Source organism: Tachyglossus aculeatus, chromosome 11, assembly GCF_015852505.1.
Source record: "Tachyglossus aculeatus isolate mTacAcu1 chromosome 11, mTacAcu1.pri, whole genome shotgun sequence".
Lineage (NCBI taxonomy): Eukaryota > Metazoa > Chordata > Mammalia > Monotremata > Tachyglossidae > Tachyglossus > Tachyglossus aculeatus.
The window spans coordinates 5649727-5675890 of NC_052076.1; the positions used below are offsets into that span (position 1 = coordinate 5649727).

The 26164-nt window shown below is 45.8% G+C and overlaps 1 protein-coding gene across 2 annotated transcripts; it reads left to right on the plus strand.

Moving 5' to 3' along the window:
- The first annotated feature begins 1690 nt into the window (after nt 1-1690).
- On the plus strand, nt 1691-24442 carry CENPN (centromere protein N). 2 transcript variants are annotated; one of them, XM_038753918.1, is made up of 11 exons: nt 1691-1772; nt 4203-4383; nt 7360-7405; nt 9168-9227; nt 12065-12141; nt 14310-14486; nt 16919-17020; nt 18717-18774; nt 20460-20575; nt 22781-22907; nt 23821-24442. In XM_038753918.1, the coding sequence occupies exons 2-11, from the start codon at nt 4213-4215 to the stop codon at nt 23934-23936; spliced, it is 1050 nt and encodes a 349-aa protein (XP_038609846.1). In that variant the 5' UTR covers nt 1691-1772; nt 4203-4212; the 3' UTR covers nt 23937-24442. The 2 variants fall into 2 exon arrangements, with proteins under 2 accessions (XP_038609846.1, XP_038609847.1); XM_038753919.1 differs by lacking the exon at nt 1691-1772 and adding an exon at nt 1837-1854.
- Nucleotides 24443-26164: the final 1722 nt, after the last annotated feature.

The following is a 26164-nucleotide window of genomic DNA, read 5'->3' on the forward strand; positions in this document are numbered from 1 at the left end:
TCACTTCACTTCTCTGGGCCTCAGTTCCCTCATCTGTCAAATGGGGATGAAGACTGTGAGCCCCCCTGTGGGACAACCTTATTACCTAGTAACCTCCCCAGCGCTTAGAACAGTACTTGGCAAATAGTAAGCACTTAATAAAGGCCATCATTATTATTATTACAAAGTAATCAGGTTGTCCCACGTGGGGGTCACAGTCTTAACCCCCATTTTCCAGATGAGGTAACTGAGGCTCAGAGAAGTGAAGTGACTTGTCCAAAGTCACACAGCTGACAAGTGGCGGAGTGGGATAATAATAATAATGATGGCATTTTTTAAGCGCTTACTATGTGCAAAGCACTGTTCTAAGCACTGGGGAGGTTACAAGGAGATCAGGTTGTCCCACGGGGGCTCACAGTCTTAATCCCCATTTTACAAATGAGGGAACTGAGGCCCAGAGAAGTGAAGTGACTTGCCTAAAGTCACACAACTGACAAGTGGCGGAGTGGGATGATAATAATAATAATGATGGCATTTATTAAGCACTTACTATGTGCAAAGCACTGTTCTAAGCGCTGGGGAGGTTACAAGGAGATCAGGTTGTCCCACGGGGGCTCACAGTCTTAATCCTCATTTTCCAGATGAGGGAACTGAGGCCCAGAGAAGTGAAGTGACTTGCCCAAAGTCACACAGCTGACAAGTGGCGGAGTGGGATGATAATAGTAATAATGATGGCATTTATTAAGTGCTTACTATGTGCAAAGCACTGTTCTAAGCGCTGGGGAGGTTACAGGGAGATCAGGTAGTCCCACGGGGTCTCACAGTCTTAACCCTCATTTTCCAGATGAGGTAACTGAGGCATAGAAAAGTGGGCTAATAATAATAATGATGGCATTTATTAAGCGCTTACTATGTGCAAAGCACTGTTCTAAGCGCTGGGGAGGTTACAAGGAGATCAGGTTGTCCCACGGGGGCTCACAGTCTTAACCCCCATTTTCCAGATGAGGGAACTGAGGCCCAGAGAAGCGAAGTGACTTGCCCAAAGTCACCCAGCTGACAAGTGGCAGAGCCGGGATTTGAACCCATGACCTCCGACTCTCCAACCCGGGCTCTTTCCCCTGAGCCCCGCTGCTCCTCACTTTAACTTTAATTGCTTTGAACTTTTAATGAGTTTTCGAAGTGAGAGGGTCCCCGGATGTCGGCCCCAAAGGGAAGACTCCCCCCCGTGACCTCTGACCTCCCTCCCGCCCGGCACCTACCACGGGCCGCTCGCTGGGGGGCGCCCGAGAGCCCCGAGGACCGGAAGTGACGTCACCCCCGCCCCCCGGGGCGCCGTTTTACCTCCACGACGCCACCACGTGGAGAAGGGGGGAACCCTAAAGTGACCCTCACCCGGTTAAACGTCCCATTCCGTCCGCCTCTCCGTTACCTTGACGCATTGTGTTGATAACGCGTGTGGGTTCGTAAAGTAGCCATTCGGCCTTCCAACACCTCTCTCCGCGGGGGTGGTGTTTGAATGGATTCCCCGCCCCCCCCCGCGCTTTCGGCCGCCTAATGGTACGTTCCGAAGGCCGGGGGGCGGGGCCGGCCGGGGAGCGGGCCCGCCGATTGGTGGGTTCGAAGGCGGGAGCTGCGCGTGCGCGGGATGGGTTGGCGCGCGCGCGCGCGCGCGCTTGGGGCGGCCGTTGGGGGACCGGAGCCGGATTCGGATCGGGAGCCGGAGCGGGAGCGGGAGCCCGGAGCTGGATTTGGAGCGGGATCCGGAGCGGAGCCGGTCCTGGAGGCCCGGCCGGGTGAGGCCTCGCGCTCCATCGCTGCCTTTCCACAAATACACCTCGGCCCGGGGTCCCCCACTCAAGAACCTCCACTTTTTGGGTTGTTTTTCCAAACCTATCATTAATAATAATAATAAGAATAATAATAATGGCATTTATTAAGCGCTTACTATGTGCCAAGCACTGTTCTAAGCGCCCCCTCCATCCTCTCCCCCTCCCCACAGCGTCTGTATACCACCAATCGTCTTTATTGAGCGCTTACTGTGTGCAGAGCACTGGACTAAGCGCTTGGGAAGTACAAACTGGCAACCTATAGAGACAGTCCCTACCCAACAGTGGGCTCACAGTCTAAAAGATAATAATGATAATGATGGTATTTGTTAAGCACTTACTCTGTGCAAAGCACTGTTCTAAGCGCGGGGGAGAACACAAGGTGATCAGGTTGTCCCACGGGGGGGCTCACAGTCTTCATCCCCATTTTACAGATGAGGGAACTGAGGCGCAGAGAGGTTAAGTGACTTGCCCAAGGTCACATAGCAGACATGTGGGGGAGTCGGGATTAGAACCCATGACCTCCGGCTCCCAAGCCCGGGCTCTTTCCACTGAGCCACGCTGCTTCTCTTCTAGACTGTCTATATGTATGTAACAATAATAATAGTGATAGCATATGTGCCAAGCACTGTTCTAAACGCCCCCTCCCAGACTGAGCCCCTTCCTTCCTCTCCCCCTTCCCCTCCCCACAGCACCTATATATATATGTATATAATAATAATAATAATAATGACAGCATTTATTAGGCGCTTACTATGTGCCAAGCACTGTTCTAAGCGCCCCCTCCCAGACTGAGCCCCCTCCTTCCTCTCCCCCTGCCTTACCTCCTTCCCCTCCCCACAGCATCTGTATATATGTATATAGTAGTGATAGCATATGTGCCAAGCACTGTTCTAAGCGCCCCCCTCCCAGACTGAGCCCCCTCCTTCCTTTCCCCCCTCCCCCACAGCACCTATATATATGTATATAATAATAATAATAAGACAGCATTTATTAAGCACTTACTATGTGCCAAGCACTGTTCTAAGCGCCCCCTCCCAGACTGAGCCCCCTCCTTCCTTTCCCCCTCCCCACAGCACCTATCTATATGTATATAATAATAATAATAATAATAATGACAGCATTTATTAAGCGCTTACTACGTGCCAAGCACTGTTCTAAGCGCCTCCTCCCACACTGAGCCCCCTCCTTCCTCTCCCGCTCCGCCCGCCTTACCTCCTTCCCCTCCCCACAGCATCTGTATATATATAATAATAATAATAATAGTGATAGCATATGTGCCAAGCACTGTTCTAAACGCCCCCTCCCAGACTGAGCCCCCTCCTTCCTCTCCCCCTCCCCACAGCATCTATATATGTATATAATAATAATAATGACAGCATTTATTAAGCGCTCACTATGTGCCCAGCACTGTTCTAAGCGCCCCCTCCCAGACTGAGCCCCCTCCTTCCTCTCCCCCTCCCCACAGCACCTATGTATATGTATATAATAATAATAATAATAATAATGACACATTTATTAAGCACTTACTATGTGACAAGCACTGTTCTAAGTGCCCCCTCCCAGACTGAGCCCCCTCCTTCCTCTCCCCCCTGCTTTACCTCCTTCCCCTCCCCACAGCATCTGTATATATGTATATAATAATAATAATACTGATGCCATGTGTGCCAAGCGCTGTTCTAAACGCCCCCTCCCAGACTGAGCCCCCTCCTTCCTCTCCCCCTCCCCACAGCACCTATATATATATATGTATATAATAATAATGACAGCATTTATTAAGCACTCACTATGTGCCAAGCACTGTTCTAAGCACCCCTCCCAGACTGAGCCCCCCTTCCTCTCCCCCTCCCCACAGCACCTATATATATGTATATAATAATAATAATGACAGCATTTATTAAGCGCTTACTATGTGCCAAGCACTGTTCTAAGCACCCCCTCCCAGACCGAGCCCCCTTCTTCCTCTCCCCCTCCCCACAGCACCTATATATATGTATATAATAATAATAATAATGACAGCATTTATTAAGCGCTTACTATGTGCCAAGCACTGTTCTAAGCGCCCCCTCCCACAATGAGCCCCCTCCTTCCTCCCCCCCTCCCCACCGCACCTATATATATGTATATAATAATAATAATAATAATAGAGACGGTCCCTACCCAACAAGGGTCTCACAGTCTTTAGCGGGTGAGTTGTGGGCAGAGAACGTGTCTACCAACTCTTGCTACAGTGTGCGCACTCCCAAGCGCTTAGTACAGCGCTCTGCACCCAGTAAGCGCTCAATAAATACCACTGATTGACAGGTAGATACCGGAGAGGTTACGGAGCTGTTGGGAATTCCGGGCGGTGGTGGTTCCATCACTGCTGAGACTTTTTCTTCTTTTTTTTTCCCCCAGTGCCTTGAGGATGGATGAGACCGTCTCCGAGTTTATCAGGAGGGCGATCCTGAAAATCCCATTTGCCAACATGCCGGAGATCCTGCAGGCGTGGGGGTTTCTGCCCGAGAGTCAGCTGAACACCGTGAACCTGCGCCAAATCAAGGACTCTGTGGCCGCGGAAGTGGTCCAGCTTTGCGAGGTGATGCCGCCCGAGAAAGGGCCGGGCGGACGTCCACGGGGCCCTAGTGGGGCCGGGACCTTGGGGTTGCCCACCCGCGGCATCCACGGGCCACGCCGAGGTCGGCTGGCAAGGGCAAAGGCAAGCCCCAGGAGCCTTGAGACCCCCTTTTGGGGCGAGCAGAGGGTACGGAAGGGGGAGAGGCTTCATAGCCGTGGCATTTATTGAGCATTTACACCCTGCGCTAAGCCCTCAGGGAGATCTTAGAGAAGCAGCCTGCTCTAGTGGATAGCGGACAGGCTTGGGAGTCGGAAAAAGTCACCGGTTCCAATTCCGACTCTGCCACTAATAATAATAATGGCATTTATTAAGCGCTTACTACTAATAATGATGATGGTATTTGTTAAGCGCTTACTATGTGCAAAGCACTGTTCTAAGCGCTGGGGAGGTTACAAGGTGACCAAGTCTTTTAGCGCTGTTGGGTAGGGACTGTCTCTATATGTTGCCAATTTGTACTTCCCAAGCGCTCAGTACAGTGCTCTGCACATAGTAAGCGCTCAATAAATACGATTGGTGATGATGAAGGTGATCAGGTTGTCACAATTTTAATCCCCATTTTGCATATGAGGTAACTGAGGCCCGGAGAAGTGAAGTGACTTGCCCAAAGCCACACAGCTGACAGTCGGCGGAGTCGGGATTTGAACCCATGACCCTCGACTCCAAAGCCCAGGCTCTTTCCCCTGAGCCACACGCACTGTTCTAAGCGCTGGGGAGGTTACAAGGTGATCAGGTTGTCCCACGGCGGGCTCACGGTCTTCGTCCCCATTTTAAAGATGAGGTAACTGAGGCACAGAGAAGTGAAGTGACTTGCTCAAAGTCACACAGCTGACAGTGGAGCTGGGATTTGAACCTCTAACTCATACATTCATTCAATGGTATCTACTGAGTGCTTACTGTGTGCAGAGCACTGTACTAAGCACTTGGGAAGTCCAAGTTGGCAACATATAGAGACGGTCCCTACCCAACAGGGGGCTCACAGTCTCGAAGGGGGAGACAGACAACAAAACAAAACATATTAACAAAATAAAATAGAATTAAGCGCTTACTATGTGCAAAGCACTGTTGTAAGCACTGACAATAATAATAATCGCATTTATTCATTCAATCGTATTTATTGAGCGCTTACTGTGTGCAGAGCATTGTACTAAGCGCTTGGGAAGTCCAAGTTGGCAACATCTAGAGACGGTCCCTACCCAACAGCGGGCTCACAGTCTAGAAGGGGGAGACAGAGAACAAAACATACTAACAAAATAAAATAAATAGAATTAAGTGCTTACTATGTGCAAAGCTCTGTTCTAAGACTCCAAAGCCCGTGGTCTGCTGGGTGACCTTAGGCAAGTCGCTTAACTTCTCTGCACCTCAGTTCCTTCATCTGTAAAATGGGGATTAAGACCGTGAGCCCTATGGGGGACAAGGACTGGATCCAATCCTATTAGCATGGACTTTGGACTCAGAGGTCATGGGTTCAAATCCCAGCTCCGCCACTTGTCAGCTGTGTGACTTTGGGCAAGTCACTTCACTTCTCTAGGCCTCAGTTCCCTCATCTGTAAAATGGGGATTAAGACTGTGAGCCCCACGTGGGACAACCTGATCACCTTGTATCCTCCCTGGAGCATAGAACAGTGCTTTGCACAGAGTAAACGCTTAATAAATGCCATCATTATTATTACCTTGTATCTACCCCAGCCTGAACAGTGCCTGACACATAGTAAGTGCTTAACAAATACTACTATACTATTATTATACTTAACAAATAATATTAATAAGATAATTAGATAGGACAAGTTTTCCTCCGGTTCGTGACCCGCCCGAGATTCACAAGAGAGTTGGAGGCAGGTATTTGATTCCTCATTTTACAGATGAGGAAACCAAGGCCCTGAGAAGTTGTGTCTTATCCCAGCACTTAGTACAGTGCCTGGCACAGAGTAAGCGCTATTATTATTATTATTATCATTATTATTATTATTACCCAAGGTGGCAAGCAGCAGGCAAACGGCAAAGCGCAGAACTGGAATCTGGTTCTTCCGATTCCCGTGGCTGAGAGAATTGAGGCCTTGAGCTTTATTATGTTGCCATCTGGTACTTTCCAAGCGCTTAGTACAGTGCTCTGCACACAGTAAGTGCTCAGTAAATATGATTGAATGAATTAGCCTGCACCTGAGGGCCAAAATCAAAAAGCTCTGAGCAACCCCCTGGGGTCGTTAAAGCCGGTTTGGCCGCCACTTCTCTAGACCGACAAGCCAGGAGATCCTGAAGTGTCATTTACGGCGGGCGAAGGATGAAACGGACTCAAGAAGAGGCGTAAAATAAAAGTAGGCCCGAAAAATTCTTTGGCTCCCGAGGTGGTATGGCAAGACTGGTTGAGATTCAGAGAAGCAGTGTGGCCCAGTGGAAAGAGCCCGGGCTTTGGAGTCAGAGGTCATGGGTTCAAATCCCTACTCCGCCACTTAGCTGGGTGACTTTGGGCAAGTCACTTCACTTCTCTGAGCCTGGGTTACCTCATCTGTAAAATGGGGATGAAGACTGTGAGCCCCCCGCGGGACAACCTGATCACCTTGTAACCTCCCCAGCGCTTAGAACAGTGCTTTGCACACAGTAAGTGCTTAATAAATGCCATTATTATTATTCGATTGAAATGAATTCAGAGCAGTAGACACGCCTTAAAGTCCTCAAAGGATCAGTCAAAATTTTCATGCTGTGAATTGGTGCTTAATTAGTCTCCTCTGTTCTGTGTAGTCATCCGGATGCTCTTTTCCCCCTAATTTCCATGAATAAATGCGAATTGGCAGTAAATGTTTTATTTATGAAACAGCGCTTTCAAACAGCCTTCTGGCGATGGCTAAAAAGCTACTGGTACTTCTAGTCCACGTTAATGCGGAGAACTCATTGAAAGAGAATGTAAATCTTTTTTTGTGAATTTTCTCATCCATCCCTTAGGAGCGTCGAGCAACTATGAAACAAGCTGCCATGTTGGACATCATCTGTAAGTTTTCCAGGGTTTTAGCCATTTCATTTTGTTTAAAATTCAGGCAATGGTCTGCCTAAAAACTATGTTGAAGTACAGCAATATGGTCTGGATTTTTTTTTTTTAATGCCTGGTGTATATAGGGGGTGTGCATGCCCTCTATTTTATGAAGTGGCCTGTTTTGGTGCCAATTTTCCCTAGAATGTCAGTGTGAAATCAGTAGGGACTCACTTTGCCCCATATATATACGTATATACACACATCTGAGCCTGCCCCAGGCAACTTTTAAAACTAAAATACAAGGACAGCCTTGTTGAGGGGTGAGGACTTTGTTGTGGGGAAGAGGGAGTGACTCTTGTCTGCTGTGTGACCTTGGTCAAGTCACTTAATTTCTGTGCCTCAGTTACCTCATCTGCAAAATGGGGATTTTACCTGATTACCTGATTGCCTTGTATCTACCCCAGCACTTAGAACAGTGGCTGGCACATAGTAAATGCTTAACAAATATGATTATTATTGTTATTATTATTAATATTAATAAGGAGGGTTTGGGGCACAGGCAAAGTGAGAGTGGGGGGGCACAGATGTCAGGGGAAGTAAGGAAAAAAATGGAAAATGTTTATATAGGTGACAGGCAAGATTCTAAAGCAAAATGCTTTTTTCTTGTGTTTTCCACCTGGAAAAAAAGGCCCAGAAAATTTTTAGTAGTCCTGGTTTTTATTTTTATTTTTTTGAAGGATCTGTGTTCCTAAAACCTGTTAAACCTAAGTTCATTGTGGGCAGGGGATGTATCTGTTTATTGTTACACTGTACTCTCCCAAGTGCTTAGTACAGTGCTTTGCACATGGTAAGCGCTCAGTAAATACAATTGAATGAATGATTGCTCCTAGTGTCGCTTAGTTCTGGCATTCTACCAGGCTCTTTTCAAAGTGCAAAGAGTTCTCCCTGCAAATACATAAAGCAATTTTCCGTGTTTGGAGACTGTTCAAACCTCCGTATACGTGGTGCAGTCACACAACTGCTATTTCCCTTTCACTGTGTCTGTCTCTGTATACAGTTTCATCTTGCTCGGATGAACAGTTTAAAAATGTAAATAACTCTGTACGCTTTAGACCCACTTTAAAAAATAGCCGTGGGGAAAGAGGAAAGAGTTACACAGATACAAAATGCATATTACCATGGTTTGCAGCAATCAGAATTGGTGTGGTTGGCTGACCTTTCGTGAAGAATATTTGGTTCTTGCTGACTGTAAACTGGAAATAAATCAGAATAAATTTGAATGCCACTCTTACTTGATCTACAGAGAGGCATTCTTTCCTAATTCATTTTATTTTACCACAATGAGTTTTAAGAATCACTCTCTGTCATGGTAAAACCCCATGGGATTTGTTCCTCAGAAGCAAGGTATACTCCAACTTTCCACCACGACTCGTTTACTCTTTAAAAGACTGGCTAGTTTTACGAATTGGTAACGTATTTACCTACAAGTTAAATGAAAATGCAGAATGTTTTTAATGTAATGTTGATATAATGTAATTATACAATGGCTAGTTTTACGAATTGGTAACTTATTTACCTACAAGTTAAATGAAAATGCAGAACGTTTTTAATGTATTGTTGATATAATGTAATTATGCTATGGCTAGTTTTACGAATTGGTAACTTGTTTACCTACAAGTTAAATGAAAATGAAGAAAGTTTTTAATGTAATGTTGATATAATGTAATTATGCAATGTTTTATGTAATATTAATACCAAAATAATCTTTCTTGTCTCTCAGATAACAAAACTTTTCAGAATAAGAAAATCTGGGATGTTTATCGAATGAGTAAAACATCAGGTAGGTGATACTTGGCTAATTTCTATTTTAGTTCCCGGGCAGAATTGTTGGAATTGATTATTTGGACCCTCTCACCAGATCTGGGGCTTTATCTAAAGAGTCTGCGGCTAATGAATCATTCTCTTTTGCATAAAAATCAGGGAAAATTAAAAGATAGGAGAGCAAGCTTCCACAGTGCTCCGTAGGGATATTTCTTGAAATGGGCAATTTTTGCCAGTTTACTTCTGTCGTTTTATTTGTTTTTATTGATGCCTGTTTATTTGTATTGATGTCTGTCTCCCCCCTCTAGACTGTGAGCTCATTGTGGGCAGGGATTGTCACTGTTTATTGCTGTACTGTACTTTCCCAAGCGCTTAGGACAGTGCTCTGCACACAGTAAGCGCTCAATAAATACGATTGATTGATTGCTCTGCACGCAGTAAGAGCTTAATAAATACGATTGAATGACTGAATGAAATTACCCGGGTAACAGCCTAACATCCATGGAAGGCCTCCTTCCCCCCTCACCCATTTCCTGCCCAAAGGGAGGTTGTGGGCTTCGTGGATAGAGCCCTGGCCTGAGAGTCAGAAGGATCTGGGTTCCAATTCTGGCTCCGCCACTTGCCTGCTGTGTGACCTTGGGCAAATCGCTTCCCTTCTCTGGACCTCAGTTCCCTCCTCTGAAAATGGGGCAATAAGACTGAGCCCTATGTGGGATAAGGGACTGTGTGCAGCCCGATTTGCTTATATCTATCCCAGCACTTAGTACAGTGCCTGGTGCTATAGTAAACGCCTAACACATGCCACCATTATTATTATTATTATTTTAAGGCTGTCATATGTTGGGCTACACCAGTGACAGGGACAGGCTGGGATGGGCCCCCGCTCCTCCCCTCCTTGCCTCCTTCCCCTCCCCACAGCACCTGTCTATATGTTTGTATGTATTTATTACTCTATTTATTTATTTGTACATATTTGTACAAATAAATAGAATAAATATCATCATCAATCGCTCAATAAATACGATTGATGATGATATTTATTCTATTTATTTTATTTTGTTAATATGTTTTGTTGTCTGTCTCCCCCTTCTAGACTGTGAGCCCGCTGTTGGGTAGGGACTGTCTCTGTATGTTGCCAACTTGGACTTCCCAAGTACAGTGCTTTGCACACAGTAAGCGCTCAATAAGTATGAATGAATGAATGAAAAGTCATTTTCTCCACCCGGATCTCAGTCATTAAACTCCTCAAAGAGGAAGAGAACACCCCCCCTTCAATTCAGTGAGAGCGAGGTTATAGCTGGGGTCTGTTGAAAAGAGGAGAAAAGTGTGGGTCTTTGAGTCGGGCCACCTAAGATTGGCTGCCGGAGGAATCCGGGATTGAAACATTGTCCCTCTTCTAATTCACAACTCGGGAATTTGATTTGGGAGGTTGTTATTATTATAATTGCTGTTATTACTACGTGTCAAGCACTTTTCTAAGTGCCGGGGGGGTCCCTGTCCCTCATGAGACTCTATAGTCTAAGTGGGAGGGAGAACAGGCTTTGAATCCCCGTTTTACAGACGAGGAAACCGAGGGCCAGGAGGCAGCCTCAGTCGGCTCACTGACGTCTCCGGAAAACGAGACTAGTTTATATCATCATCATCATCATCATCATCATCAATCGTATTTGAGCGCTTACTGTGTGCAGAGCACTGTACTAAGCGCTTGGGAAGTCCAAGTTGGCAACATTTAGAGACAGTCCCTACCCGACAGTGGGCTCACAGTCTAAAAGGGGGAGACAGAGAACAAAACCAAGCATACTAACCAAATCAAATAAATAGAATAGATATGTACAAGTAAAATAAATAGAGTAATAAATCTGTACAAACATCTATACATATATACAGGTGCTGTGGGGACGGGAAGGAGGTAATATGGGGGGGGATGGAGAGGGGGGCGAGGGGGAGAGGAAGGAAGGGGCTCAGTCAGGGAAGGCCTCCTGGAGGAGGTGGAAGGCCAGTGGGCTCCCAGTCTAGAAGACGGTCCCTTCCCAACGCGGGCTCCCAGTCTCAGCCCCCAACGGGCTCCCCAATCTTAGGTGTGCCTCAACTCCCCTCCAAGGCCCAGAAACCTCAGCCCCTCCATCCCCTCCACCTGCAGAGACGCTGGGAGAGCCCAGGGCTGGGAAATCAATCAATCAATCAATCGGATTTATTGAGCGCTTAGTGTGTGCAGAGCACTGGACTAAGCGCTGAAAGCGATCTGGATCTCTCCAGGGCTCCTGCTGGCTGATTTTTGGCCCGAGGCCCCCCATCCCCAGCTTGGACCCCCGGACCTCTCCCCCCGCTCTCCGTTTATAGTCAGGATGGGAGGAGGTGAAGAAATAGCCAAATCAGGACCATTCTAAGGTTTATCCTACTAGGAGCGGCACGGCTCGGTTGGAGCAGCGTGGCCTAGTGGAAAGAGCCTGGGCCCGGATGTCAGAGGATCTGGGTTCTAATCCTGGTTCCGCCATGGGCCTGTTGTGTGACCTTGGACAAGTCACTTCAAATCTCGGGGCCTGTTACCTCATCTGTAAATTAGGGATTCAGCACCTGTTCTCCTTCCTGCTTCCATTGTGAGCCCCATATGGGACACGGACTGTGTTCAACCCAATTATCTCACATCTTTTCTAGTGCTTAGAACAGTGCTTGACCCATAATAAGCACCCAAAATTATTATTGCTTCATCTACTGCTAGTACTACTTCCCTTGATCTGACATAGATCCATACTTTCAGAAACTTGGCTTTTTTTTTAAAATGAAACGGGTGGTCAGTTGGAGTTTGTAAACTACTGCGCCCCATTTCATACTATTTTCCTTTTTCTCCTATAACAGAGGAGGACATTGACCTTTTCGATCAGGAAGAATTCAAAAGGACTTTTAAAAGAATTCTTCGGGCAGCATTACAAAATGTAAGTGCAAAATGTAGAGCCTGTGGGATTATAAGAGGCTGAGCCACCAGGGTGGGAGGATAGTGACTTAAATTGCTATTTCAAGGATTTTTGCCCTGAGAATAACCTCGAAACCTCACCTTGATTTTGGAGGAGTAGCAACCCATCTGCCAGTTGTATTCACTGAGCACTTCCTATGTGCAAAGCACTCCGCTAAGCACTTGGGAGAGTACAATACAACAGAGTCGGTAGACACGTTCCCTGCCCCAAAGAGAGAAACAGCATGGCCTAGGGGAAAGAGCATGGGCCTGGGAATCCCCGGACCTGGGTTCTAATCCTGGGCAAGTCGCTTCACTTCTCAGTGCCTCAGTTATGTCATCTGTAAAATGGGGATTAAGACTGTGAGCCTCATGTGGGACATGGACTATGTTCAACCTGATTATCTTGACTCTACCCCAGTGCTTAGCACAGTGGCTGGCATATAATAAGGGCTTAATACCTTTTTTTTTTTTTTTTAAAAAAAAGGAGCTTACAATCTAGAGGCAGCTAGTAGGATGCTTCTTAATCCCTGAACCTGGAGTTAACCACTCAAGCTATTAGCCACTTCCCCCAGTGCAAATATTGCCCTGCCACAACCTCAAACTTAATATTCATTCATTCATTCAATCGTATTTATTGAGCACTTACTGTGTGCAGAGCACTGTACTAAGTGCTTGGGAAGTACAAGTTGTCCAAAACAGAACTCCTTCTCTTCCTACAAAACCCTGTCCTTCTCCTGACTTTCTCATCACTGTGGACAGCACCGTCATCCTTGGAGAAGCAGCATGGCTCAATGGAAAGAGCCCGGGCTTTGGAGTCAGAGGTCATGGGTTCAAATCCCCACTCCGCCAATTGTCAGCTGTGTGGCTTTGGGCAAGTCACTTCACTTCTCCGGGCCTCAGTTCCCTCACTGTAAAATGGGGGTGAACCCTGTGAGCCCCCCGTGGGACAACCTGATCACCTTGTACCCTCCCCAGCGCTTAGAACAGTGCTTTGCACATAGTAAGCAATTAATAAATGCCATTATTATTATTATTATTATCCTTCCTGTCTCACCAGCCTGTAACCTTAGCACCACCCTTGACTCCTCTCTCTTCATTAGTGGACAGAGCACGGGCCCGGGACTCAAAAGGATCTGGGTTCTAGTCCCGGCTCCGCCACATGCCTGCTGTGTGACCTCGGGCAAGTCACTTAACTTCTCTGGGCCTCGGTTACTTCATCCGTAAAATGGGGATTAAGAGTGTGACCCCCGAGGTGGACAGGGACTGTGTTCAACCTGATTAACTTGTATCTACCCCGGTGCTTAGAACAGTGCTTGGCACAAAGTAAGCGCTTAACAAGTACCATAGTTAATTCAATCTATCACTAAATCCTGCTGGTTCAACCTTCACAGCAGTGTTAAAATACATCCCTTCCTCTCCATCCAAACTGCTACCACGTTAATCCGAGCATTTACCTCTTCCCGACTTGATTACCTTATCAGCCTCCTTCTGACCTCCTTGCCTCCTGTCTCCCCCCCCACTGCAGTTCATACTTCACTCTGCTGCCTGGATCGTTTTTCTTCAGTGTTTTCCCACTTCTCAAGAACCCACCCACCTCTGCATCAAGCAGAAACTCCTTATCATAAGGCAAGGGGCTTTAAAGCAGTCAATCCCCTTGCCCCCTCTTACCTCACCTTGCTAATCTCCTACTACAGCCCAGCCTGCAAACTTTACTCCTCCGTCAACCTTCTCACTATTCCGCCATCTAGCCACCGATCACTTGCCCACATCCTGCCTCCGGCCTGGAATGCCCTCCCCTCCTCATACCCCACAATTACGCTCCCCAACTTCAAAGCCTTAGTGAAGGCCCATCTCCTCCAAGAGGCCTTCCCTGACTGAGCCCTCTTTGCCTTTCCTTCCACTTCCTTCTGTGTCACCCTGCCCTGCTCCCTTTATTCACCCCCCACTCCCAGCCCCACAGCACTTACGTACCTATCCATAATTTATTTATTTACATTAATATCTGTCTCCCTTCTAGACTGTAAGCTCATTGTAGGCAGGGAATGTGTCTGTTACATTGTTATATTGTACTCTCCCAATCGCTCTGTACAGTGCTCTGCACGCAGTAAGCGCTCAAATACGACTGATTGATTGATCTCGTTTCCTAAGGTGACGATCAGCTTCAGAGACTTTGAAGATAATGCACTGTGGATTCGAATTGCCTGGGGAACCCATTATACGAAACCGAACCAGTATAAAGCTTCCTACGTGGTGTATCACTCCCAGACTCCTTATGTCTTCGTTGCTGTTTCTGCCAACAAGAGCTGCATTCCACTTCTCTGTCAGGTACGAAAAGAGGCCACGGCCCAAATGAGATGATTTCTCGTCCTGCCCCAAATGCCATACAAGCCTCAAACGTGAATGCTTAGGTCACTGGTCCTTTCTGTCCTCTTTCACCTACACCACTTATGGTGGTCAGTTGATCAATCAGTGGTGTTTATTGAGTGTGCCTGGAATGCCCTCCCTCTTCAGACAGTTACTCTTCCCAACTTCAATGCCTTAATGAAGACTCATCTCCTCCAAGAGGCCTTCCCTAAGCCCTCCCTTCCTCTTCTCCCCTCCCTTCTGCCTCGCCCTGACTCGCTCCCTTTATTCCCAGCCCCACAGCACTCACGTCACTATCTGTCATATATTTATTCAATGTCGGTCTCCTCCTCTAGACTGGAAGCTCACTGTGGGCAGGAAATGTGTCTGTTTAGTGTGCTTGCCCAAGTGTTTAATACGGTGCTCTGCACAGAGTAAGCGCTAACTAAATACAATCAACTGACAACACAGCAGAGTTGTCTCTCCCCTCAAGGAGCTTACAGTCTCGAGAGTCCCCTCAAATAGCGACGCATCCGTCTCCCACCAGATGCCGGGGCGGGGTGGGGAGAGTTATTGCAGTGAGTGTGATTTGCGTGCTCGATGTTGGTCGCTGTGTTTTATCATGAAATGCTGCGCTGAGGTGGTCCTGATGAAGCAGCTCAGAAAGCGATGCTTCCTTTTCTTCCTTCTACTTAAGACCGTGAGCCCCCACGTGGGACAGGGACTGTGCCCGACCTAATTAACTTGCACCTTCCCCAGCGCTTAGAACAGTGTTTGACACATTCATTCATTCAGTTGCATTTATTTAGCGCTTACTCTGTGCCGAGGAAGCGCTTAACAAATACTATAAAACAAACAAAGTGGGAGCTGTCTATTAGAATCTCAAGTCTCCTAGGAGGTTGGAACTACCACCCACTGTTCACTTGGAGCATGGTTCGGATTTTGGTGCCACAGCAATAAATCTTGCCTATTAAGGAGGCCCTTAAAGCAAGGCGCCCTCCTCTCAGATGTTGGTCTTCCACAAGTTAAGATTATAATTAATAATTAAAGTACTTGCTAAGTGCTTATTATGTGCCAGGCACCGTAGTAAGCCCTGGGGTAGATACAAGCGAATCCCCCATTTTACGTGGAGCTCACACTCTGAACCCCCATTTTACAGATGAGGTAACCGAGGCCCAGAGAAGTTAAGTGACTTGCCCAAGGTCACAGAGCAGACATGTGGCGGAGCGGGGATTAGAACCCAGGTCCTTCTGACTCCCAGCCCTGTGCTTTAGTCACTGAGCAACACTGTTTCTCAGATAATGGAGAGATGGTCACATCTAGCCCATATGATTGATTTTGATGGCCCTTAATGATGATAATAATTGTGGTAATGCTGTGTGCCAAGTACTGTACTACATTTGGGGGGGAACCACAGTCAGATCACAGAGTCCCATCCCAAATGGCGTTCAGTGGCTAAGGGGAAGGGGGAACAGGTTCTTTATAGGTGAGGAAACTGAGGCCTGGAGCAGTTAAACGACTTGCCCAGGGTCTCGCACAGCGGGCAAGAGGCCGAGCCAGGATCAGACCCAATGTCTCTGACGCAGATGAAGCCCAAGGAAGCCAGGATTGCTCTTGAACTGGGAGAAGCTCAAGAAAAAAAAGGCTGTTTTCTATGGGTTCCCAGTTAATAACACAGCTCATGCTCTGTCTCCTTCCAGCTGGTCACAGATAAGCAGCAGTAGTTAAATCACATTCTGAATAAAAATTGTTTGGGTCGGTCTCCTAAAGGAAACACTTATATAGGTGTTATTTTAGGACAGGGAAATGATTTGCTAAAGCTCTAAAGGATCCACATTCCCCTTAAGACTGATTATACCCATAGTGCTTCTGTGTATACTGGTATAGACTATTTATTTTGGTGGATTCTTATCTGTGTTTTTCTTCCTGTTCCCACAGCATATATGCATTTTGCGCCTTGCCTGTCTTCTCTGCTAGACTGTAAACTCCTCAAGGGCAGGGACTGGGTCTGTTATTCTTTTTGAATGCTCTCGAGCCCTGAGTACAATGCTTGTGACTCTTTATGACCGAATGAAGGGAAGGTTCTTATCATTATGATCTTAAGAAGGTTTTTCAGATTTGTGAGGGACCCTTCTTTCAAGGGTGGAATGGACTGTTAGCACATGGTAGACAGTAAAAAAAAGAAGCTCAGCCTCTCAATTATGGTCAACTTTGCATCTCTCCTTAACCGCAGAAATATCATTTTGTAATTTAGCCCAAATAAGTAATACGGCAAGGGCATATTTTAAGGCGTTCTTTCAGACTTTAGTTTCTGCTAATGTTAATTTTCTGGTGGCTTCGTAAACTACATTTTGAGAACCGTGACTGTGGCTATGGGGAAGTGGCAGTACTAATATTAATAATTTCATTTCAAGGCATTGGTGTCTGCTGCTAAATATCATCAGATCAGCAAGATGGAATTGCGAAGCCGTTATCTGGAGTCCCTTAAAGACATTGTTTTTAAGCGGTTTGACCAGGTGAGCCACTCTGAGAATCTCCTCAAAGTTAAGTCTTGGTTTTCTGTTTCAGGCCTGGTTCTAAACAGCCTGGCAGGTGGGAAAATTCACCTCTTCCAAGAGGAGATCACGTTACAGTGTTATTGATATAGTGAAGTGGACAACCTATTAATAAGGTAACGTGAAAGTTACACAAAAGTTTCCCACCTACTCCGTTTTTTAGAGCTGCTCGGGGATTGTTGTGAATTTGTCGTTAGCTCCTGGAAATTACAAAACAGTGTCTCACCAATTTCACCAGGAGCTCGGCCAATAACGATTCTATCAAACTTTGATTCTTTTAGGAGCGAATTGAGGCTCTGAATGCACTTGTGAATTTCATCAGGCGCTAAGGGGTTGTCCAATAGATTTACATATATTTATATAAATATATTAAAATTAAAATATACACTGTAACCCTTGTCCTAGCAACTTGTACTACTAGAGAGATGGAACATCATGGGGACTCGTGATCACATGAGTTAGCTGGATTTCAACTCCTTTTTTGTTCCCATGTAATTTCAGTGCAGATCGATCGTTATTTTCCAGCACAATAACAGTTGTTTTCCACTTATGTCTGCCGTGTGCAAATGTATTTGAAAACGGTGCCCTTTTAGTTTTCCTTTGTGCCCACAGTGAACGTCTCCGTGCATACTATTTAAATGCTTCGGTCATTAGTTTCCTTGTGATTTCTGTGGTTCTGATTTTTTTTTTTATAGTAGTTAAGTGCATATTGTGTGACGGGCACTGTACTAAGCGCTAAGTAAAATACAACTGAATCAGGTTGGAGCCACACGGGGCTCACGGTCTGAATCCCAATTTGACAGATGAGGGAACTGAGGCCCAGAGGAATGAAGCGACTTGCCCAAGGTCACCCAGCAGACAAGTGGTGGATCCGGGATTAGAACCCAGGTCCTTCTGACCCCAGGACTGGGCTCTTAGCTCTAGGGCACTGCTGTTTCTATTTGTTATGTATTTGTTAAAAAAGCACAAATAATGTGTTTGTCCCCCCGTCTGCTGACTGAAGCTTCCCTGAGGTGAAGCTCTGGTCAAGCGGGGGCCTTGATCTCTCATCAAAGCTTCCCTGAGGTGAAGCTGTGGTCAAGCGGGGGCCTTGATCTCTCGTCATTGGGGCTGGGGGGGATCCCCATAGTAGGGGTGCCTTCCTGCCCGAGAGTCGGCCCTCCGGGGCCTGGGACGCTTCCTCTTGAGGGCCTAGTCCCAGCCGCCGCCATTCAGCCCGTTGATCCGAGGCCCGCGACTTGGTGTGGCTTTATCTAGGTCAGAAGCCATTTCTAGTTCCTCGGCAAAAACTCCCAGCCCCCAGGACTACGGTGCTCAACAATTCCAGCTGAGGGCCTCCTCTCCTTCATCATCAGTGGCGATGATGTACGGTCTGTCAGGGGAAGCCACTGAGGAGACTGGTAGCTCCCTGGGTGGATACCACCGTTCCCATCCTCAAAAGACGACCGCAAGGAATTAAACGGTAATTTTCCCTCAAATGGAAATCCTTTGGCCCCTAACACCCAGCGTCCTGTTGACTGACTACTGAGGGACGAAAAAGGAAAAGTTATTTTTAAATCCTCAGATCTCATCCAAAGAAAGCCTCCCAAAATGTCTTGCCCTCGTCTGCTTAAAGGGACTAACATTTTTCCTTTTTTTTTTCCCCCTCTCTCCTCAGGCTGTTCAAGTTCATTATCCTAGACCCCTACAGGAAAGAAATGTTGAATCAGAAATAGGTATTTATGTGATCATTTCTTAATGTGTTCCGTACTTTTCAGTCTCAGAAGTTGCCAATAAAATTTCTTAAGTTCTCTGAGCATAATTCAGTGTGTTATCAGGAGAATTTCTTTTGAGAAAGACATTATCCAACTTTGGCTTCAGTGAAACTGTCGTCTCCTGTTTCTCCTCCTGTCTTTCTGGCCATACCTTCTAAATCTATTTTGCAGACTTCTCTGCTTCCTACCCTCTAATAGTTCTGGGTCCCCTTCTATTCTCCATCTCCACCCACTCCTTTGGAGAACTCATTCGCTCCCCTGGCTTCAACCACCATCCCCACCTAATTTCCAAATCTACCTCTCTAACCCTGACCTTTCTCTTGCAGTCTCCTATTTCCTCCTGCCTTCAGGACTCGGATGTCCTGCCGACATCTCTAACTAAACATGTCCAAAACAGAATTCTTCATCTTCCCACCCAACCCTATCTTTCCTGTCACTGTAGACAACACCATGAGCCTCCTTTCTTCCAAGCCTGTAACCTTGGCCTTATCTTCATTTTTTTTTTCCATTCAAAGCCCACATTCAGCCACCCGACCTTGTCAGTTATACCTTCACGACATCGCTAAAACTCGCTATTTCCTCTCCATCCAAAATGCTACCATATTAATCCAAGCACTTATCCTATCCCACCTCGATTCCTGCATCGGCCTCCTCGCTGGCCTCCCTGACTCCTGCCTCTCCAATCAATCAGTGGTATTTATCGAGCACTTACTATGTGCAGAGCACTGTAATGAGCCCTTGGGAGAGCGGTTCACGTTTCATAAACAGAAGCTCCTTCTCATCAGTTTTAAAAATTTAATCAGCTCGTCCCCTTGTACCTTACCTCCCTGATTTCCTACTACAATCCAGTTCTCACACTTGGCTCCTCTAACGCCAATTTAATCGCTGTATTTCGATCTCCTCTATCTCACCAGTGACCCTTTGCTGATGTCCTCTCTCCGGCCGGGAATCCCCTCCCCTTCCATATACGCCGCCACTTTCTCCTCCTGAAAAGTCATATTAAGATCACATCTTCAAGAGGCCTTCCCTGATTAAGTTCTCTTTTCCCCATTCCTTCTCCCTTCTGAGTCACCTATGCATTTGGATCTGTCCCCTTTAAGCGTTTGATAGTCACCCCACCCCAAGCCCCACAGCATTTATATATGTATATTTATCTGTAATTTATCTATAATCTCAGCCTCCCCCTCTAGACTGTAAACTCCTAGTGGGCAGGGAACATGCCTACCAACTCTCGTATTGTACCTCCCAAGTGCTTAGTACAGTGCCGTGCACATAGTATGATTTTGATTGATAGCAATGGCGAGAACGAGACATGACATGTGAAAGTGCTTTGAATACTGCTTTCCAATAAACAGAGGCAATATCATTGGGTGTTATTTCAGGAGCACTACATTTCATTAGGACAGTATTCAATGAAGTGGGTTAAACTTTAAAAATCACTAAGCTAGCAAATACTAAAGTTGAAGTCATTATTGTAGCAATTTTTTTTTTTTTAACTTCAACTGGAAAAGTGTGTTGGTTTTTTCTGCCCAAAAATCTGTCCCGGGGAAACACCTATCTATGCCAGCAGGAAAATGCTATAATGCAATGTGAATTTATGATTCTTCTCCACCCATTTCCTCCCCTTGCCAAAAAACTTCTCCTAGCAATGGATCCAAGGGTGGTTCAAGAAAATAAGAGACAGAAGGAGAAAATCCTCCGAGTGACTAAAGAAACTTTTGGAGATGGTCTTCAACCTAAATTAGAATTTGCACAATACAAGGTAGGAGCTGCCTTAATTGTTCACTCCAGTTGGTAGCATTTATTATTTTGTGGGTGCCGTAGTTCTTCAGAACATGTAATAGAAGCGAAGTTATGGTCTCTTAGCCGTAAGGAGCCTACAGTTTAACGGGGGAGACTGGCAAATGGAGGTATTTTAATCCAGTTCTAATGAGTAAGCCTTGTCTTTCTTTTCACCTCTTCATTTGACTGCTTTAAATGCTGCAGTTTTTAATGAATTGTTTATAGCTGAAGGAGATGGTGAGTAAATAACCTTTTAGAGAGAAAAGTTTGAGGAAGTGGTAGTGTACAAACCTTAACAGTGAGCTAGATGACCAAGAGAAGCTCGGGAACCAATGGTAGTTGGAAGTCAAAATGACTCTTGAGATCCCAAGACTCAGCAGCAATCAAGTGATTATTCCTACCGTATTTTCAAAAACAGAGGTCATTCACAGTGTTTATCGGCGATCTCGCTGGCGTCTAATAGGCAGCGGAGAGTTATGATCCAAAATAAAGCGTTATCAAATGACATATGCTCTATGACTCCCTTGAGGGACAGGGGCTGTGCCTAACTTAATTATCCTGAATCTACCCCAGCACGCAGCACATAGTGAATGCTTAACAAATACCATTGTTACTACTATTAATATTATATTTGTTAAGTGCTTACTGTATGTCGAGCACTGTTCTAAGCGCCGCGGTAGATAGAAGTTAATTGGGTTGGATACAGTCCCTGTCCAACATGGGGCTCACATTATTCATCATCATCATCAGAGAAGCAGCATGGCTCAGTGGAAAGAGCCCGGGTTTTGGAGTCAGTGGTCACGGGTTCAAATCCTGGCTCTGTCAATTGTCAGCTGTGTGACTTTGAGCAACTCACTTCACTTCTCTGGGCCTCAGTTACCTCATCTGTAAAATGGGGATTAAGATTGTGAGCCCCTCGTGGGACAACCTGATCACCTTGTAACCTCCCCAAGTGCTTAGAACAGTGCTTTGCACATAGTAAGCGCTTAATAAATGCCATTCTTCTTCTTCTTCTTATTATTATTATTATTATCAGTAATATTAAACTGAGCAGAGGTTTAGGCCTCTTTCAGGTATTGACTAAATAATATTAATTGTGGTATTTCCATTTCCAGAGAAGCAGTGTGGCTCAGTGGAAAGAGCCCGGGCTTTGGAGTCAGAGGTCAGGGGTTCAAATCCCGGCTCCACCACTTTGGGCAACTCACTTCACTTCTCTGGGCCTCAGTTACCTCATCTGTAAAATGGGGATGAAGACTGTGAGCCCCCCGTGGGACAACCTGATCACCTTGTAATCTCCCTAGCGCTTAGAACAGTGCTTTGCACATAGTAAGTGCTTAATAAATGCTATCATTATTACTATTTATTATTACTTAAGTGTTTAATACTTGGCAAGCACTGTGCTAAATGTTGGGGTAGATACAATCAAATCAGATGCTCACAGTCTGAGGGAGCACAGGTGTAATTTTACGGAAGAGGAAACAGGCTCTGAGGAATTGCAATGACTCAACCAAGGTCTCACACAGAGGCTACTGGTGGAGCTGGGACTAGAACCCAGAACTCTCGTTTCTACTAGGCTACACTTCTTCTCAACAGTCTTACTATTGACTCTGGGGCTGTGTACTTATTAGACACTCGATGACTAGCATTGAATAAATGAATGAGTGAGGAGTGATGACTACCACTGAATAAATGAATGAACGATTCTTCGAGAAGAGCAGTGTGTTCTGGGGCCAAGAAATTACAAAACACGGCAAAATGAGGAGACACAGTAAAAGCTTATCACTTTAAAATAAATTACCCAAATTCATTATCTTATTTTTGCATATCCCTATCCAAAATTGTAAAGATGAAACTGATATTAAAAAAAATCAAGCAAAAATGTTATATGCAGGGGAATTTTGTACAGCAGCAACTACCCAAACTAAGAGGCTGACGATCAGAAAACTGGATAATTCGTGAACAATGCAAATTGGTGCTGACTGTCAAAAATATGCATTTCACTTACTTCCGTGGTGCACTGATTGCCATCTAAATTTTCTTTTTAGAAAATTAAAAATTAGGCCTTTTTCATTCCATAAATTCCTGTATCTATAAAAGTTAAATGGAAAGCAAACTTTCTTTTCACAAAATTATCTTCACTGAATTGGACTGTTCAAGTTTTTTTCACCACTTTCTCTGTTGACAGCTTGAAACAGTATTCAGAAGAGATGCCGGAATGGGAATCTTGGGGGCTAAAGAAGAACCATTTAGATGTCTGATAAAATTCTCTAGCCCCCATCTTTTGGAAGCATTAAAATCCTTAGCCCCAGCAGGTGAGAATTCAGCTTTTTTGCCCACAGTTGTGGTATTATTAAGTGTTTAGCATCTGCCAGAGCCCTCTGCCAAAGTCTTGCCAAGATAAAAGGTAGTCAAAACTTAGGTAGTCCCTGTTCCACATGGGGCTTAGAGACTGGGACGGAGGGACAGCAGGCATCACTGGAAGCAGCGTGGCTCAGTGGAAAGAGCCCGGGCTTTGGAGTCAGAGGTCATGGGTTCAAATCCCGGCTCCGCCGCTTGTCAGCTGGGGGACTCTGGGCAAGTCACTTCACTTCTCTGTGCCTCAGTGATTAAGACTGTGAGCCCCCCATGGGACAACCTGATCACCCTGTAACCTCCCCAGCGCTTAGAACAGTGCTTTGCACATAGTAAGCGCTTAATAAATGCCGTTATTATTATCATATCCCCATTTTACAGAGGAGGAAACTGAGGCCCAGAGAATGAAATGGCTTTCCCCAAGTCATTAGTCAAGCAGCATAGCTGAAAATTAAGAACTTGGGTCTCCAGACTTCCAGTCCCGTGCTCTTTCCAGTAAACCATGTCAAAAATGTGTTTACTTCCTGGTGATCAGTCAATCAATCAACAGTATTTGAGAGCTCACTATGTACAGAGTACTGTACTGAGCACTTGGGAGAGTACAGTACCACAGAATAATGGTGAGAAAAGCACACCACTTCCTATCTTGGAACCTAGAATTCCCGAGGTCACATACCGCTGTCAGTGTGAACAGTTTGGGAAGGATCTTTGCAATAACACCCATGGGTGGGCTTCCCTAGGCGGGTTTGTAGCAGTTTCTCAAAGCCTCTACTCAATTTTAGTCGAGTATTTCCCTAGGGGAAACCAGCTTAAGGCTTGTGGAAGGCTTGGATGGTCACAGGCAGCCTAACTCTTTATTTTCTCCTCCTTTAGGTATTGCAGACACCCCCCTGTCACCATTACTGACATGCATCCCCCACAAGGCAAGGAACTACTTTACAATCCGAGAGAGAAAAGACCTTCGGGCGGCAAACACATCTGGTCCTTGACTTTTTTTAGAGTTGAAAGAGAGAGTGAGTGAGTGTGTGTATGTGTGTTCTTTGAGTGAATATTTTAGATTTTAATTATAACCCATGGAAAAACTTACTACATCCTTGCCCGGCTAATTCCTCTCCCTCAGACTTTCTGCCACCCCCTCCCGCTTCCCTGTGGATCTCTGCTGGGGACCGTGACCGTCGGAAAGGTGTTTGTGGCTCGCGGAAACAGCCACTGTGCTCTGGTGGGCCCCAAACAGAAGGGTCTGGCCAGCGGCAGTGACTCTCCTGTCCCAACATCCCGGCACAATCCCGGGAACGGGGGCTGGCCTGCCTCTCTCCAACTGGACCTTAGGTCCCGCTGCCTGCCCACCAGTTCCCTCCCTGGCAGAAAAATCACACAGATCAGACACCCTGCACGTCTGCGGTCACAGAGAGAACCTGCCACGGGGCCTTTTTGAACACTGGGGGGAAACTGAGCCCAATAGGCCATGATTAAAATGGGTACCATTTTGATGATACACTGCCTTACTGGTTCGTGTCATGCTTGTCTCCGTTTAATCACCATTTATTGTGTCCGCAAGCAGGTTAAGTTGCTAAACACTCAACAAAGTGTGAATACAGGCTTCGAGAAACTGCTGCAAACCAGTTATCCGTAATAAAACGGCTTTAACACGATGGAAACCCACCATTAGTCTGTCCGCAAGCCAACGGAAATGTAGCGGAGTTGCTCCGCTCGCCCAAATATACCGTATTTTAACCAAGTGATGACATCTCTATTGAAGGTTTAGATCAAAATCAAGCATTTTAATAAAAATGTTATCGTAAGATCAGTAGCTCCTATTTGGAAATAGAACATTTCTATTGGATCGGCAAATCGTAGAGAATGCAATTACCATTTTTACAAGGCGAATGGAAAGGTGGCTTAACTCGGTCATTTTGATTGCCCAAATACCTTTGTGCAGAAATACAACATTTCTATTAGATCGGCAACTCGTAGAGAATACAGTTACCATTTTTACAAGGCGAATGGAAAGGTGGCTTAACTCGGTCATTTTGATTGCCCAAATACCTTTGTGCAGACCTAGAAACAAACTAAAACGATCGATAAGTGACCAAATCTCATCGACGTGGATTATTTTTTGTGGAAAATGGGGACCCTGGGACACTATCCCTAGCTTGGTGTTCTTCCTATTCTTCCCCACTCCTTTTTATCCCCTGAGAAGTACAGGATTATTATTAAGGGGAGTAGTTTTGGTACTACTACTAACTCCTACTATGGAAAAACAGCATGGCCTAGTGACAAGAGCCCAGGCTTGGGAGTCAGAGGATGTGGGTTCTAATCCCGGCTCCGCCGCTTGTCTGCTGTGTGAGCTTGGGCAACTCACTTCACTTCTCTGTGCCTCAATTCCCTCATCTATAAAATGGGGGTGACGACCGGGAGCGACCTGATTACCTAGTATCTACACCAGTGCTTAGCAGCAGCGCTTCACAAATACCATAATTATTATTCATTGCCTAATGAGAGCATGCAAAGCACATCACAAGCAAACAACGTTCCCTGCCTTCATGGTGCTTACAGTATTATTATTATTATTATTATTAGCATTCCACGGTCACCTAAGGATAGGAGCATTTGTCTCTTAAATCTGCATTAAGAGCCAAGGAACAGAGTCACCCAGAGAACAGATGAAGCTCCCCTTCTCAGGGATGCCAGAGATGGGAAGGCACAAGCGTGAAGGATAAGATAGAGGAGGAGGAAAAAGGATTAGGGACAGAAGTTGGAGACCAAATGAAGCCAGTCAAAAAGAAATGGCTTAAGACTTTACAATCCGTTAGATTGTAAAGTCCTTGAGGGTAAGGATGTGTCTTTTGGGTTTTTTTTTTTTTTGAATGGTACTTTTAAACACTCACTCTGTGTCAAGCACTGTTCAAAATGCTGGGGTAGATTCAATCAGGTCGGACACAGTCCCTGCCCTACGTGGGACTTGGGTAGGGACTGTCTCTATATGTTGCCAATTTGTACTTCCCAAGCGCTTAGTACAGTGCTCTGCACATAGTAAGCGCTCAATAAATATGATTGATTGATTGATTGACTCACGGCTTCTGTTCTCCTTTTCCAAGCACTTGATATATTGCTTTGCATTCTGTATGGGCTCAAGCGTCACTGATACGAGTTGGCAACATATAATGACGGTCCCTACCCAACAGTGGGCTCACAGTCTTAATCCCCTTCTAGACTG